General features: G+C 42.5%; 1 protein-coding gene across 11 annotated transcripts in view; it reads right to left on the bottom strand.

Moving 5' to 3' along the window:
• NEK11 (NIMA related kinase 11) overlaps positions 1-17,916 on the bottom strand; it is a 237,473-nt gene that overhangs the window by 30,247 nt on the left and 189,310 nt on the right. For 9 of the 11 annotated variants that reach the window (XM_041734124.1, XM_041734125.1, XM_041734128.1 and 6 more), the window contains one exon: positions 14,143-14,239. The exons of the other annotated variants lie outside the window; for them this stretch is intronic. In XM_041734124.1, coding sequence (XP_041590058.1) covers positions 14,143-14,239 — 97 coding nt within the window. The remainder of the gene's footprint in view (positions 1-14,142; positions 14,240-17,916) is intronic. 11 annotated transcript variants of the gene reach the window in all.

Raw genomic sequence — 17,916 nt, 5'->3', positions numbered from 1 at the left:
ATATTTCTTGGAACCTGATATAACCTGGGAGGCTATTTTTGATCCTTAAATAGGAGGTGCAGGATAAGAAGTAGATGAAGAAGGCCTTGATTTCTCCAGTGAGCACTTTTCTGCTCTTATAGAGGTAGGCAGACTTGTTGGAGTCTGGATGCATGATGACAAGGTGTGCTAAGGCTCCAGCATCATGTTCCTGGTGGCAGCAGGAGGAGGTAACCGTGGGCCTCACCAAGGAGCACACCTGCTCCCATTCCCCCCCCCCCCCCGCCCCAGCTAGTTTCCATGGGCATAGGTGCACAGAAAATCCCTCCTCCACATGGTGTTGGAAACACTATGACTCTGGGATTCTTTCAATTTTTCTAAGGTTTGCCCATTAATCTGTATCCGATTCTACCCAGAGTACTTCTGGCTATTCTCTTGGCACACTCAGGGTACACAGGGGTGACATGGTTGCCTGTGGCCCTCACAGCCAGAGGGGCTTAAGGAAGGGACAGTTGCGACTCCCTGACTCTGCCATCCTATCAAGAATCGAACATAACATTTGCTTAGATTATTATTTTAGATATTTGCCAATATCTCATACCATACTGTCAGAAGGAGCCTGCTTTCTTCCTAAGATCCTAAGACTTGGGAGCCCAGATGTGACAGCCTGTTCCGTGGCTGGGAATTGAAAGGGCCAGGATGCATGCTTTCTTTTTCTAATTTGGAAAATTGAAAACTATCAGAATCAAAAGTCAACAAATACAGCAATAAACACGTGATTTCCTATTTAGCCTGCGGTGTTTGGGGTTTCCAGCATCAAACAGATTGTAGGTATTTCAAAAAAAAATATAGGAACAGCTGTGTTAATTTATTATAGTTTTATCCTAAGTGTGCTTAATTGTTTCAAAATAATGTTCATTGCCCCAGCTGGGAAAAGTACAAGTTTACTACAAGGGAAATCAAAGACATGTAACATATTTGATTTATGGCTCTACAAGGAAAAAAAAAATACATGAGCAAGGAAGAATAAACAAGGGATTCTGGGTAAGCTTTGATACTTCTTACCTAAGTAGTACTTGAACTTGTGTTTCTATCTGGCCCCCACTCCCCAGACTTGGACATCTGTTTTGTAGTTGGCAATAGCTAAAGGGCCACCTTTAGGACTGTTGCTTGGAAGCAGGATTTCAATTTTATGTAGAGAAAAAAATGACAGAATAATCATTTCATAGCCAATTAGACATCAACTCTTAAAGTACGGGGGCCTCCAGAGGGGCCATTGGAAGATCCAGAAAGAGGTATGAAAAGAGAGGAGAACATTTATTGAGGAATAAGTGTTAGTATTTAGTAGTAAATAGGATGATATTTAGTACCTATGCTAATTATTTCTACATTTTGGAGGTGAAGAAACCAAGACTTGGAGAGGTAAAGGGGCTTATCTAAGACTACAGAGTAAGAAAAGGAGTCACGTTGCAAATTCAGATTGACTGAAATCCTAAATCCACCTCCACTCATTACAGCGGTTTACCTATGATGCCTCCTATTGTTACTGAAATGGAACAAATGGAATTTGGGTGCACATGTGTTAAGCTTCAGCTCTCTCTCTCTCTCTCTCTCCCTCTCTCTCTCTCTCACACACACACACACACACACACACACACACACTATTTAGAAAAAATACCTAGAGAAGACTTTCAGGAAGGTGAGATCCTGAAGGCACAGATGTGAGCAAAAGCTCAAGTTGTGGAGGGATGGCTAAGGTGCTTGGCATGAGAACATTTTATTTTGCTCCTGAGAAAGGGATGAAAGCAAAAAATGCTGGAAAAATCGAGCAAAACTGGGGATGGAGACCTCTGGGACAAGAGTGGACTTTGGGCCCCTTTATACTGAAATCTCATTCCCTAGCTTTGGGGAGTGGCCCTGGCAGGGAGCCCTCAGCCTGCAGCCCCACCGGGGAACTGCTCTCATGCCAGGGCACATGTCCCCTTCTGTGGTCCTCCAGCCAGTGACTGGTGGGCACAAGGTTCTCAAGCTTAGCCCCCTCAACTCAATTTGAGACAATTTTGCAAGGTCGTCCCAACTTCAGCACGTCCCATCTGGTCAGCGAGGCCTTGCTGAGACAGTATCATAGCCCAGATTCTCCCTCTGCCCAATTTGGCTTCCTTCTCACCCCCAACGTGTACAGACCCAGCCAGCCAGACCCAGTGCCAGAAACTTTCCCTGGAAAATCATCTCAGAGCCTGCTTTCCAGTGAGTATATCTGCAATAGGTGGCTAAAGAGCACTTCTTTAAGAACAGGGATGCCTAAGTGACTAGTTTGAAGTTGCTTAAGTCTTTGTGACATGAAGCCTTTATCACTGGCTTCCAGATCTTCAAAAAGGCCTACTGCCCTCTCAGACGATTTGGTTAAGGGAAATGGATAAAGAGGTTAGATTTTCAGTCTAGACCAATATGGTGCAGAATGGGGACAATGGAGACAGAAGATGAGCTATTCAGAACATGTAGGGATTTGCAGAACTCCCAGGAAGGGCTGTGAACTATCATGGGACGTGGGTTTAGGCCTTGAACCAAAGGTGCCTAGACCTAAGAGGCAAGAACAAACTGGCTGACATGTGGGTTGGCAGTTAAGAGGCTGAGCTTTACCATCATAGAAAGGGACCAAGTCATTCCTGTTACACGTGGATGTAACAGGTCCACGTGAGGGAGAAAAAAAATCATCTGAGCAGGGCGTGGACCCGTCCAACCTTTTGGAAGAGCTGAGCCTCTCCTCTGAACCTCCTAGCTGTTGGCTCCACTCAGGAGGCACTTGACTTTCTCCCCAGTCTGTGAATCATACTTCAAGTGTCCAGTCTCCTTAGCTAGGGTGTAAGGTGTCTCCCCTGTTATGCGCCTCACAGCACTTAGCACCTCACATAACAGATTAAGAGAAACATAATTAATTGATTGTAGACCTTGACAGAGCTGAGCAAGAAGCCTGACCAGCTCTGTAAAGATTCTCTTAAACCTCGTATGTAGATTTGAAACCAGTGGTCTTGGGACGAGAAGCCCTCATTTGCTGGTCACCAGCTTTCCTTACATACAAGTTTTTTGTTTGTTGTTTTGAGATTGAAATGCTGGCTTCAATCAGCAGTTCCTTCAGAAGTGCAGCTGCCTGACACTGACCATTTACTAAAGAAAGGGAACATCGGAAGCATAACTAACACCTCTTCAATGAGATTTGGAAAGTGAAAAAGAGAACATCACTTCATCTATTTCTACATTGAAAGGTCATTTCAATCAGTGAGATAGAATGAGCTTTATTCACGAAGCACTTGGAAATCCTGAAATTGTATTAAATACATATACTGGACAAAAGAGAAGCCTAGTCTGAGAGGATGAGATGCAGTCAAATATAGATATCAAATACTCATCAACTCAGAAAAGCATGTGAGAAACAAACAGGGCCAAGGATTTGATGGCGGCAGACCGAGCCTGGAAGCTAGCTCTGGCCTTGGGCCTCACTTGGCCTTTCTGTAGCTCCAGATTTTCCACCTTTAAAGTGGGGTGGCAAATACTTACAACTGCAAAATGAGAACAAGTAGGTTTTAGAACATGACCACAGGCATGTGGAAGGCTTGTGGTTTATAAAAGGCTCTTTTAGAGTTCCTGATGGGACCCACGTTTTTGTATCACTTGGCTCCCACTGGCACCATCCAGCCCTGGTTGTGGTTAGCAGCACTCGTCTTGGAATTAACCATACTTCTATTCCAAACACAGCCTTGCCAGGTACTAGCTGTGTGACGATGGGGACGCTTCTTAACCTCCTGAAATACAACCTCTTTATTTATAAAATGGAGTCACGCCATCTCACAGGTAGGTGGTGAGACCTGCATGTGGCAGAGGGTGTCTTAGCTCCCTTATTACATCTCTGTGCATTGAAAGCAAGCTTCTAAAAAAAAAAAGAAAGAAAGAAAGAAAGAAAGAAAGCTTCTCTTCATATAAACATTGCTATGGCTTTGGTCTAATTCAGAAAACTGAGCTGATACTTTTACAAACCTCAAGCAACTCCATCTTGGAAGCATTTTTAGCAAGTGCTTAGTCCTCCACCATCATTTTTACAAGTAATTGCTATTGCACGATGAGCTGTATATCAGGTTAACGAGAAGGACAATAAAGGTCGTGGGCTTCTCATCTTCAGTTTGACCTTCCTAGGTCAAGGTCTTCTGTGATTGAAAATGACAGAAAAATTTCAACAACTTCTGAGCCAGTTAGCGGAGACTGAACCAATTACTATGTTTGACCTCAAGGTTACTATAGAACCTCAAGGTGCCTTCTGCAGCTTCTAAATAGTTGACTTTACCCACCCACCCCCATCACAGTACTCGGCTAGGGCTGTGTTCTGACCTTTCCAAACAGCTCACATGAGAGCTCAATAAATGAAATTGGCAGGAAACTCTCCATAGCCCTGCAGCACTCAAAGAAAGCTCTGCAACCACAGCAGCTAACACAAGATCTAGTGCCATCTGGCCAAGGACAGGCCTCTGTGATACACACACACAAATACATTAACCAGTGTTGAGCATCGAAGTGGCTGTGTCGGGTGTACCACCCAAGTAAGTGGTGAGTGCATCCCACGAAATACACCAGGGCACTAGGCAGCTCCATAAGAAATACCTTGCTTTCCACCTTCTTCAACAATATATATATATGCTCTTATGGGGGAGCAGTGCCCATCTGGACATCACTACACTGACTCCAGGTGTTCATCAGCTAAGACCACTAACATCAAAATCAACAGTCCTAGAAAAGTGTTCCTCCTACATGTTAGGGAGTTAGGGCATCATGAATTCCTTCACCCCATTAAGATAATTCACACGAAAACCACAGGCTAAATATCTAACCCCTGCCCCCCCCCCAAAGTATCACTTTTTGTTAATCCATGTGAGCAACACCATTGACTCCCAATAAACAATGTTGCTGGTAAAATGGGTTGGAAAATTCAGCTGAACCCTGAGACCAAATGTGGCTTCTTCCCTTCCACTCCAAATCTAGATTTTTGAGACATTTTCTGTACTTGACTCTCAAGTGTCTTTTGCTGACAGAGATGAAAATACAACTTCCTAAATTCCAAAAAATATACCGAAAGCAAAGTAAAAAAGTGAAAGACTACATTTATAAGAGAGACAGAGAGAAAGTTTTGGGGTGGGGGGGATGGTGGAGAAGGCAGAAAAAGGAGGGGGGGAAGGTAACAGAAAACATAAAATGCAAGTTTGATAACATACTCTGTGAGGAAACCAAAAAATAGGCATTTTCATACATTGCTGGCTGGAATGCAAAATGGCATTTGGAACTACCTACAAGAATTATATATGCATTTACCTTTTGATCAAGCAATCCCATCTCTAAACATTTAACTCAAAGATAAACTGGAAATAAAAAAGCTGAACGCACAGGCTATTCATTATAGTGCTATTTGTAAAAGCTAAAGCTGGAAAAACCCATATGTCCATGTAGGGCACAGGGTGAATGAACAGCAGTCCATCCACACAAAGGACACCATGGAAGCTGTGAGAACACCACATACTACTATGAAGTAAGGATACATTGCCCTAGGATACATTGCTAAGTAAAGTAGACAAAACTGTGTATATAATATGCTACCAATTTCTTAAGAAGTGAGAGATAGGGTGGCTTTATTTGAATATATTTTTCAAATGAAAGGATGATCCATAATTTTTTTTAGATTATTCCCTTTTGGAGAAGAGAGAGAATAGGATAGGGAATCAAGGATAGAAGCTATCTTCTTTAAATATACCTTTTAACGGATTTGACTTCAGACTCATGGAACCTCTTTACATAATTAAGAAACAAAAGTAATTTAAAAAAAAGGCAATTTCTAAATATTTAAAACAAATAAACCTTGATATACCCATATAGAGACTAATGATTTGGCTAAATATAGATGGGTTGCATGCATGTGAGGAAATTACTGAGGCAAAGGGAAGAACCAGGCAAAAGAGCTATAAAGAGAAAAGTGCTTGGAGCTCACACCACACAGGGCCAGGAAGAGTGCCTCTTCATACTTGCCAAAATGTCCTTTATTATTAAGCCTGACAATTCACTGGCCATTAGGAAGAGTATACAGAAGGGTCTCACCACAGTAATGTGCAATAATTACCCTTAGCTTAAAGGCTGCCCTGGTCCTACATGACGAAGCTCAGAAGTAAGACCCAAAGGTATCAAACTGTTTCCCAGGAACTTAACTGAATCCTAAAACAAAGTTCAAGACTTGCTGGGGTAACAAAAATAACCAGCGCCAACAAAGTCAAATTCACAAAGCCAGACATTCAGTCAAAGATCACCAGGAATACCAGGAAGTAGAAAAGTATTACTTAAAATTAGGAGACAAAATCAGATTCAATCAAAACCAACCCAGAAATGATAAGATATATATATATTTACATATAATGAAAATATAATTAGCAGATGAGGACACTTAAATAAACTGTATTCTTCTTGTTCAAGTAGCTAGAGGAAATATTGACCATGTTAATCAAAGACATGAAGATAAATACATTAAAAAAAAGACTCAAATCAAACTTGTAGAGCCAGACTACAGTGTCTCAGATGAAAAATACACTGGTCGGAATTAATAGCAGACCAGACATTGCAGAGGAAGAGGTTTGTTAACTTGGAAACAGAGCAATAGAAACTATCTAAAATCAAACAGAGAGAAGGGGGGAAAAAGGCTTCAAAAAAAGACCAGAATATCAGTGAGCTGTGAACCACCTCAGGAAGCCTGATATATGTGTCGTTGTATTTTTCAAAGAGGAGACACACATCCACACAGACAAATATTTTGTTTTTCCTGTGCCCTGTTGCATGAATTGTCAATGTAGAGGTGAATTAGAGCTGTGAGCACAAAGAGCTGCCATCCCTCTCAACAAGGAAATTTCTTAAGACAAAAGTGGCTATTTCCCTTCAACTCCAAAATCTAGACTTTGAGACATTTTTCAGGACATTGACTTTCCTACTGGAGAAATGGGCTCAGAAGCTCCCGGAGACCCTTAGGCTTTCTCCATGGGTGCCCATTCTCAGGCAGAGTCTTAGTCAGGTGGATCCCATCCCTAGAACTTTGTTCCACTGACAGGACAGTAGAGTCCACCTCTACCCCCATGGTTCCCAGGCATTAAGGCCTCTTGGCCACTGCAAGAACCTGACAAATCCCTGACAGGGAAACCAGAAGTTCCTCTTCAGAGTATCCTGGGTAGTGAGTTCCTCTACTGGCAGGCTTAGTGAGTTCCCAAACCTTCAGGACAATTGCTCATGACATGTCTGAAACTATACCCCAAACCTGGCTCTCCTTGTGACAATTCCATGGAGAACAGAGGAATTCAGAACTACTACAAGGGTCTCTCATATAACTGTTCATAGATCTAGGTCTATATCCACAACTACCATCCAGTTACATTTGGGGCCTATGATGCTAAGTGATGAGCCCACTTATATAATATTCTGGAAAAGATAAAACTATAGGGACAGAAAACGGATCAATGGTTGCCAGGAGTAGGGTATGATGGGAGAAATGGGTTACAGAGAGGAAGCACAAGGAATTTTTAGAGGTTCTATAAACTTCTATAGAAACTAGTCCACACACACACACACACACACACACACATACAAAAAAAGAAACTAGTCCACAATCTTGACTGTGGGGATGGTTATATGACTATACGCACTTAACAAAATTGGTAGAACTATATACCAAAAAAAGTGAATTTTATTGTTACACGTTTGTCAAAACTCATAGAACTAATACTAAAAAAGGTGAGCTTTATTAGATATAATTATATCTCCCTTAATAAAAAAAATAGAAAACAAGTAAAAAAAAGTCTAAAAAACTGAGGCTTTAAAAACATAAATATATTTTTATATATTTGGCTTTTATTAAGATGGATCCCAACTCATACTCTGGTAACAAACTTCCCTCAGTGTGAAATCCTTTGGATTCAGTGCTTCTCAAACTTTAATATATCTCCAGAGAATCTATTAAAGTGCAGATTCTAATTTAGGATGGGTGAGGGCAGAGATTCTGCATGTCTCAGAAGCTTCTAGATGATGTTGATGCTGTTGGTCTATGGACCACACTGTAAGTAGCAAAGCTAAGGACTCTAGTGAGATTACTTGATATAGAAAGGCCAGGAGAACTATTCATTCAGGTTGAAAAACACCTTTGTGGCATGATACATTGGCCTGTGTGGATTAAGGACTGATCCCTTAGCAACAGTGTGTCACCTACTATCTTCAGAGCTGGAAGCTGATCAACTGCACCATTCTGGAACCAGGTCTGGAATCAAATCCAGCTAATGGAGGTAAAGAAAGCTCTTGTCAACAGAAATCCAAAAACCCCTCACGGCAGAGGAGAAGCTTCAGGAGACTTATGAAACCACAGGGGCCCATAGAGCCACAAAGGCCCTTCCATCCATCCATCCATCCATCCATCCATCCATCCATCCATCCATATATGAATAACAATCTCTCTTCAAGTGCGCATGGAAACCACTTAGAAAGGAAGTCAATACTGATTTCTTGTGATTCTGCAGACTTTCTAAAGACTATGAGTGGCACCACCTAACAGCGGCTGAGAGCTCAGTGCTGCCTGTGCCCCCAGCAGGAATTTTCATCTCTGGCGTGGTCTCCCAGCAGGAGTTAAGAACTAGCTTTGACAGGAAACTGAGTATTGGAGACTGGTGGTAAATGGCTGGTTTTTATATTCAACAGCTTCATAACACTTTCCCAGAGAACTGGCACTTCTTTTTGCATGCTTAAAAAGAATACCACTATATAAATATCTTCACAGCTTCTTCGCCCACAGATGCCCTTAGGTATAAAACATCACTTAGCAGACTAACACATGCCAATACCTTCAAATACTTCACTTGGGGCTTTTCAAGAGGAAGTAACCACATATATATTGAGAGTCTCATTGCAAGTTGTTAACATTTACTGAGCACTTACTATGTGCCACGAACTGTCCTAAGTGCACTTCATACATTCATGATCTCAACATGACATCACCTCACAACAACCCCATGAAGTAGGAACCTTATTGGCTCTTCTTTACAGATGAGAACTCTCAGGCACGGGATCCCTGGGTGGCGCAGCGGTTTGGCGCCTGCCTTTGGCCCAGGGCGCGATCCTGGAGACCCGGGATCGAATCCCACATCAGGCTCCCGGTGCATGGAGCCTGCTTCTCCCTCTGCCTGTGTCTCTGCCTCTCTCTCTTTCTCTCTGTATAACTATCATAAAAAAAAACAAAAAAAAAAAACCAAAAAACTCTCAGGCACAAGGAGGCTGAGTAACTTGTTCAAGGGCGCACACTAGTAATAATAAGCAGTGATAAGAACTCCAGCAGTTGTCTCCCTGCCCCATACCTTCCCCCTCCTGACCAGTATGTTAGGGTCTGCTCTATGCCTGCCACTGCATATAATAGTGTTCACCAAGCCTCAGTGTCTCCCATTTGGGAGAACTTGAAGAAACATGGCATTAGGATCAGCACATATTACTCTCCAATTTCCTTAGAGAGCTTCGATTTCTCACAATAGGAGATGATGAAGCCACTTGCCTGATACCCATAAACCATCACACAGTAAACCTCTAGAGCATTGATGACTAAGTCAGAAGGTTTGCTCTTCCCTGGACCTTACCTTACTTATGTAAAGATGGGGAAGACTATGAAGGGAACAGATCTGGGAGGGAAATCAGGAGTTCGAATGGACATCTGAGTCTGACATACCTCACATACATCCAAAAGGGAGATGTCAGAGAGCAGGTTCAAATTCACATATAATTGAAAAATTAATGGATGACAAAATATGGTGAATGGGACTCTTCTAAGAGTAACATGGGATAATAGTTGGGAGTAGAGCTAAAACAAGGTTTACCATGAGTTGATCATTGTTGATCTGACTGATGAGTCCATTGGGATTAATAATATTATTCTACTTTTGTATGTCTGTAACTTTCCAAATTAAATTTTTAAAAAATCAGGAGAGGAGCCTGGGTGGCACAGTCGGTTGAGCGTTTGACTCTTGGTTTTGGCTCGAGTCATGATCTTAGGGTGGTGAGATTGAGCCCCACATTGGGCTTGCACTCAATGTGGAGTCTGTTTGGGATTCTCTCCCTCCCTCTGCCTCACCCACTCCTCAAATAAATAAATAAGTCTTTTAAAAAATTCGGGACACAGTATCACTTATATAGGATATCATACAAAATGGAAAACCTAGATCTAATCATAAAGGAATACTAGACAAAGCCAAATCGAGGGACAGTCTACAAAATAACCTACCTGTACTCTTCAGAAATGTCAGTGTCATGAAAGATAACAAAAACTGAGGAACTGTTTCTAAATAAATGACACCAGAGACACATAACAACTATATGTAATGTGTGAAACTGGCTTATATCCTGGATCAGAAAAAAAATGGTATAAAGGACATTATTTGGTCAATCTGAAGTTTGAATGTTGATCAGTATGTTACATAGTATATATTGATGTAAAATATCTTTTTTTTTTTTTAAACAATTTTTGGTTTATTATTTTTTTAATCTTTTTTATTTATTTATGATAGTCACAGAGAGATAGAGAGAGGCAGAGACGCAGGCAGAGGGAGAAGCAGGCTCCATGCACCGGGAGCCCGACGTGGGATTCGATCCCGGGTCTCCAGGATCACGCCCTGGGCCAAAGGCAGGCGCCAAACCGCTGCGCCACCCAGGGATCCCTACATAGTATATATTGATGTAAAATATCTTAAATTTAATCATTTACTGAGGTTATGTAAGAGCATGTCCATATTCTCAGGACTTTCACACTTAAATATTTAAGTGTGAAAAATCATGATGAATAAAATTTATTCTCAAATGACACGGTAATAACAATTATAATAATCTATAAATATTTGTATACATTATATAGATATGAAGTGAAGAGATTATGCAAAAATGTTAACTGGTGAATCTAGGTGAAGCATATTCATTGCACTATTCTTTAAACTTTTCTATAGGCTTAATATTTTTCAAAATCAATTTTTAAAAAATTAACATGATTAACCTGATGCAATTAGGATCCCTAAAATATACCCCTTGCATTCCTTATAGTTTTTTTTAATAAGAAGCTATCTTCTTTATTCCTTAATGATAGGTACTAAATCCTTGATACTTAAAGCCCCTTGTATGTATCAGTTTTATCTGCATTATGTCACTTCCTCATCACCGTGGGCCCTGCAGGTGCTCTCCAGCCGCAGGGGGTACCACTGGTGGAAAGCCTTGGCTGAAGAATAACTTGTTTAGTCACAGTCCCTTCCTAGGAGAGCCCACATCCATTGCTTGGTTGGCCTGGGGCTGTAAAGGTCTGGCCCTCTTGTCCCAACTCAGGACAGCTCTGCAGGGCCATCCCCTACTTCAGAGCTCTCCATAGGGTCCACTGTCACAGCCTGATGTGTCCCTGTGCCCAGTCCACTTCCTTCCCCTTCCTTCTACATGTGTTGGCCTCATGAACACTCCCTCACAAACCTCCCACACAGTAATCCCCATCTCCAAGCCCACCTTCCCGGGGACCCAACTGTGGCAACAATATTATGACCATTTTGCAGATGAGGAAATGTAACCTTTGAAAAATCACTTGCCTAAGATCAGAAAACCATTTATTGGTGAAGCCATGATTGACTCCAAATCTATTGTCCTCCAGCCTCCCCTCCCTTCTATTTACCTTTCCAAATCCTACGTCTCTATTAAGGACAAGGACAAGTTCCCACTTCACCCAGTGGCCTCTTTGACTTTCCCTTTCTGACCTCGAAACTCTCACCATCTACTCCATTTGGCACATGGCCATGATCCCACTTTTCTTTAAAAAGTGGCTGTTCTTAACTATTACCTCATCTTACAAAATCATTGTGTGGTCATTTAGCTTTCCACTTTGAATTTTGGTGCTTTCTCTGCATTTTAATTTCCCTGGGATAAAGGTAATTCATCTCTCGTTGTGTCCCAACACTTGTGTCCACATGCAGAGCACACACTATATTATGGTGCAAACAATGTGAAAGAATGGCAAGATCCCCTCTCTTTTGGCTGTATTCTGAGTCTTTGAACAGGAAACACCACGACCTCAAAAGATACTCAGCCCTATAGCCTCAATTTCCTTTTTGTCTTTTCTGGAATGGTATGGGGCCTTGTTACATGGGATACTAGGGGACGGCAGGTTATTCTGCCAAAGAAGCAATACTGACCATGGGGAGGGAATCCACACTGCACTGACCCGCATTAAAACATAAGCCAGAAAATACCCAGTTCAAATTCAAATTCAGTCAAGCAACAAGGAAGAAAAAAAAATACTAGGACTGAAATCACCAGAACGCATCTTTGTCATTTATGTTGCCAAAACTACTTTCATTTTAATTATTTAAAGCATTTCATAATACATTAGCAAATGGGATGTTGGGTACTTTGCAAGAGTAATGAAGTCTTAGATCAAGCATCTGACAATACCACATTATTAAATTTTAAGAGCAAAATAGTTGAGTAGCTTTTTTTTGAAGATTATCAGAACTGGGAGATTAGCAAAGGCTTCTCCACAGTCTCCTAGCAAAGAGAAGTGGAAGCAGGCAGAGGCAGGAAAGTTTAGTCCAACTCCCTCTTCCTTCCAGTTCCTGGGCATCACTTTGTTGCCATGGTAACTTTGTTACTATGTGGCCACTCAGACCTAAGCAGGACTTGAAACAATAAGTATCTAAATACATTACCAGCCTTTGGTTTAGAAATAATTTCCAGCACTTTTTTCTCCTTTGTTTTCAAACATTAAGCTGTATGATGACGTGTAGTGTTGCAATATAAATGTGAATCGATTGAAATATAATTTTTGCCAAACTTTCCTAACTATTCATTTTGCCAAACTTTCCTAACTATTCATTAACCATCAATATAGGAAGTCGATTTTAGAAAGAAGTTTCTGAGTTGGAACATCTGTAGGTGGGGTCTTCAAACTTTAGAGCCCACGGGCCAAATCTGTGGCCTGCCACCTGTTTTTGTACATCTTGTGAGCTAAGAATTATTTTTGCATTTTTAAGCGGTTGAAAAAATCAAAATAACAATATTTTGTGATACCTGAAAACTATACAAAATTCAAATCTCAGTTTGAAATAACGTCTTATTGAAGCACAGCCATGCTTACTTATTTATATATTACCTAAGGCTGCTTTTTTAAAAAGATTTTATTTATCTGTTTGAGAGAGAGCATGTGTGCTCCCAAGCAAGGGCAGGGGCAGAGGGAGAGGGAGACTCCCCACTGAGCAGGGAGCCTGTGGGCTCAATCCCAGGACCCTGAGATCATGACCGCAGCCCAAGGCAGACACTTAACTGAGCCACTGAGGTGCCCCTAAGGCTGCTTTTGTTCCAACAGCAAGGCTGAGTAATTGTGACAGAAACTGTATGGCCTACAGAGCCGAAACTATTTACTATCTAGCCCCCCACAGAGAGAATTTGCCAACCTCAATCTAGAGACATGAACGGTACAGGAAAATTTAGACTAGGAACCTGGGTGCTTCTTCTTTGCCAAGAAGTCTGTAACAGGTGCTGCCTTTATTCTCTAGGGCTGCTATAAAATACCATAGACTGGGTAGCTTATCAACAACAGAAATGTACTGCTCACAGCTCCGGAGGCTGGGAAGTCCAAGATCAAAGCAACAGCATGGTTGCCTTCTGGAGAGGACCCCGTCTTCCTGATTCAGAGCCAGCGCCTTCTCCTTGTGTCTCCACATGGCAGAAGGAGCTAGGGAGCTCTCTGGAACCTCTGTCATAAGGCCCTAATCCCATTCACAAGGCCTAATGATTTAAGCACTTCCCAAAAGCCCCACCTACTAATACCCTCTCCTTTGGAGGTTAGGGTTTCAACGTCTGAATTTGGGGGAGGCCGGTGGCAGGGGGTAGATACACATTCAGACCTTAGCAGCAGTTTCTGAGGCAGATTCAGGCCTTTCCAACTGAGTGTTTACACATTCCATTCACCTTGCTTCTAGAAAAGCATCGCTGTTATTTTTGTGGAGACCAAGCGGAGCAGTGCTACATGATAGGATAGGACTCTTTGTCCATATGTTCTAACACTCCACTCTCCTAGGGGTCAAGCATGCCACTTACTCCTTCATGTGTTTCATCTTGGTCCTGGCCACTGTGCTGTTGAATGTTGCTGGTCCTGGGGACATGTCTGGAGCTGTGCTGGTCATGGTCCTTGTGTCTGAAAAATCAATGCACAGGCCTTACTGACTTCATCAGCCCTCCAGCAACTTGGAGGAAACATTCAAGGGCAACCAGAAAACAGAAGTTAATCCACCTTTGCCACTAGGTAATGCTACATTAATTAGAGATGAATTCAATTATGACATGCACATTAAGGAGATTTATTCCTAATGACAAGATTATTTATAGTTTTAATATGCACAAGGAATTCCAGGACTAAGCCTCTCTCCAAAAGGATTTTTTAAACAGAACACCATTATTTAGAAGATGGGCTTTATACTAGAAAGCTCGAGGGAAAAGGGAAACGCATCTATGGCCAAAGCAAACGTTCCTGAGCAGCCTCCGGCAGTCTCTCTCAGCAGGTGTGGTATTTGCTTCGATGACTGAGACAGTTTTTCTAATAAGCTTAGTTTTCCCTTTATCTTAATCCCACACCTGAACATTGCTTTTTTTGCAGTGGAAAGCAAGATGCTGACCGGAGCTGGTGGGCAGTCATCTGCAGCCATGAACTTCAGCAGAATAGAGCAGAAAACCAAAACTGGGTTCAGGAGGTAAAGCGTTGAGCTGCAGTGTTAGGAAATCTGCTGAGGAAGCTACAGGTCCTCCCGATATGCCCCGGAGGCTCTTACAAGGCATGTTGGAACTGAAGGGAAAGAAATAGTCCATCAGCTGAAACCACACTACTTCCCACTAAGAAGCTAAGGTGGGCCCCTGAGCGAGGGCTGGGGTCAACCAGAGTTGGATTTGCATGGTCATTCCTGACTGGGATAGAATATTCCTCGTATATTCCTTACATCCCTGACTTCATGCCTCACACTCCATCAGGAGAAGACATTGAACATCCTGATATTCATTTATAAATTATGCCCACGTAGTTGCCCCAGAAGGGACTTGGGCTGTGATACTCCCACTCGTCCCACCTGATCTCTTATAATATGTGACTGTCTGATTTAGGGATCAGATAAGGGACTGAGAGCCAATTCTCATCTCACATATTAGTTCAGCTTTCTTCTGATATTTTTAAGTTTAAAAAATTAAATGCAAATTCTAACATTCCTCAGATACACCCTTCTTTTGTACACACCCCCCTTGGAGGACATGTTTTGAACTGTTTGCTCTTATGGACAGCACCGAGATGAACATTTAACTCTTCGTCAGATCTCCTCTCAGCCTCTATCCCTGGATGCAGATTTATCAGATCAACAGGTACGAATTCTATAAAGGGCACATTCACAAATAGTTAAATTAACAACCTGCTCTTCCTGGTACATCACCAGTTACGCCCCCACGTTAAGACACAAGTGCCAGTGACTGATTGCTCTCCTTTTGCTCTCTCCTGGAGATTAACCCCCCCCCCCCTTCCATATCCTGAGGCCAGACCTGCCTCAGCCTTCCCTGGCATCAGACGGAAGCTTTATTTCAGCTTTTCCCTCCCACCAGCTCTGGCCAGACAGCTGCTTCTCCCCAAGGAAGGCTTCTGTGAGGAGGAGAGATGGCATGGGGGGGGGGTTCATTTCATGTTCTTGTCGGTTGCTTTTTATAATCATCTTTCCTAGATCCTGAAGTTACTAAAACAATAACCACACCATGCCAAGTAAAACGCAAGCTCAAAAACCAGTTCTGCCAAGACTGAAAAGAAGGTGCTGCTTTCCCTTCTCTTCCAGAGAGCTGGCAAGTCCTGAAGACTCATGCAAATAAAGGTCAAAGAAATTTCCAGGAGAGTTGCAGGTTATTTTAACGTGGCCACTCTTCCCCTCAGTAGGGCTCTCAGCGTTGATGGGAAAGATGCTAAGCCGTGAACCCAAAAGTAGAGAGCAAGGCAAATAACATTTCAAGCACCGGGGCTGGCAAAGCTTGGTGCTCAGAGCAATTCCTTTTTTAGTTTTTCTTCTTGGCCAGGCTTTTTCCTCTCCATCCCACCTTTCACCATGAATAGCAGTTGCTTTATGTCAAAGAAAAGGACAACACATTTAGCAATCATGATGAAAATGACTGGGCTAGAAGCACAGACTTCACCTTATTCAATGAATCCCAGAGTCACTGAATCCCAGAGTGTGTTCTAGACCGCTGCTTCTCAAACTTTAATATGAATCGCCCAGAGCTCCTGTTAAAATGTAAATTCTATCTTGGTATGTGTGGGTAGGACCTGGATTCTGCATTTCTAAGAAGCTTCCAACTGATATCAATGCTGTTGGTCCTGGGGCCACATTTTGATAAGGCTCTAGACTGGCCAGCAACATAATTTGTGAGGCCCAGATCTGAATGACAGTGCAAGGCCCCCTGTTCAAACACAAGAGAAAAATTGCTTTCTTCTGTTTCTCTGGACTGTCATGGTGTTTTTTTATTGGGCACTTAATATTCTCCCTCAGGAACTGGGATACTCTCAAGGAGGCTGAAGACCTTTGCAGGGGCTCAAGGGCCCCACCCAACCCTGATCCTCCCCTACTGTGCATAGGGCCTCATAGGGAATGGAGGGTGGTAGGAGCCGGGTAGTTAGGGAAAGGATGGTAGGGAACCCTTCTCAGGGAAGTGGCTGGAGGCTGCGTATAAGTGAGGTATCAAGTCCTTAGCATAAGTCCCATTGTCCCATCAGACTTCACTCATAAAACACAAATTCAAAAATAAAATTATTAAGAATTTTATTGAACTCCAGGTTCAAGGCCTCCTTCTGAGCCTGGGACACCATGCAACTGCTCTGGTTGCAGGCCCATGAAGCTCTGGTTCTAGATCTCTGCTTTTTCAGATGTAAAAAATAGATGAATCCTTACTCCCCATGTTGATTTTCTCAAATTAATATTCTCTTTATTAATTTCAACAAAATATCCATAGACTTGGAAGTAGTATGTATGTGTAAGACACATAATGTTAGGTGCATTTATGGATTCACAAATTTCCCAGGAGAACTATATACCATCTCCCTTCCCAAGGAGCTTTCAGGCAGGAGTTGGAAGTGGTACCTTCCCATGAGTAAGTCTGCCCCTCACTTTTGCTTCACTTCCATCTTTTTTCTAAAGAACAGTGGATCTGGGATCCCTGGGTGGCGCAGCGGTTTGGCGCCTGCCTTTGGCCCAGGGCACAATCCTGGAGACCCGGGATCGAATCCCATGTCAGGCTCCCGGTGCATGGAGCCTGCTTCTCCCTCTGCCTGTGTCTCTGCCTCTCTCTCTCTCTGTGACTATCATAAATAAATAAAAAAAAAAAAATAAAGAACAGTGGATCTTACATGAAGCATTGCTTAGACAGCACTCTTCTCCTTTCAGTTTCTAAGACAGAAGAACGTGTACCAACCAGTCATCAAACACAGCTTATACCTATGGTGATTTTTAAAAAGTGGGTATGTGTACATGCAAGGGATAGCCAAGGTAGATTTTTCAAAAAACAAAAAGCCCTCTGACTAGTCTATTGCATTAGTGGTGAGTTCTGAAGATACCTGACTTGGGTGCATCTCTGTGAAAAGCCCTGTGGCATGTGTTAAGTGGCTCTGACTTTGGCCCTAGAGCAGGGGATCCAATGGCAACCATGTCCTGCTTTCTCCTACCCACTCACTGTGTGGGCTGTGTGTTCCTTAGAAGGGGACTGTGATCCCATTAGAATAAAGGGAGAGTGACTATGGTCATGCCCTTGGAGAATACCACTGTGCTCACAGCTCAAACCACAGGTCAGCATCAAAACACA

The sequence above is a fragment of the Vulpes lagopus genome, chromosome 19 (genome assembly GCF_018345385.1).
Source record: "Vulpes lagopus strain Blue_001 chromosome 19, ASM1834538v1, whole genome shotgun sequence".
Classification (NCBI taxonomy): domain Eukaryota; kingdom Metazoa; phylum Chordata; class Mammalia; order Carnivora; family Canidae; genus Vulpes; species Vulpes lagopus.
The sequence above is the reverse complement of the archived record's forward strand: the minus strand, read 5'-3'. Positions and strand labels throughout refer to the sequence as shown.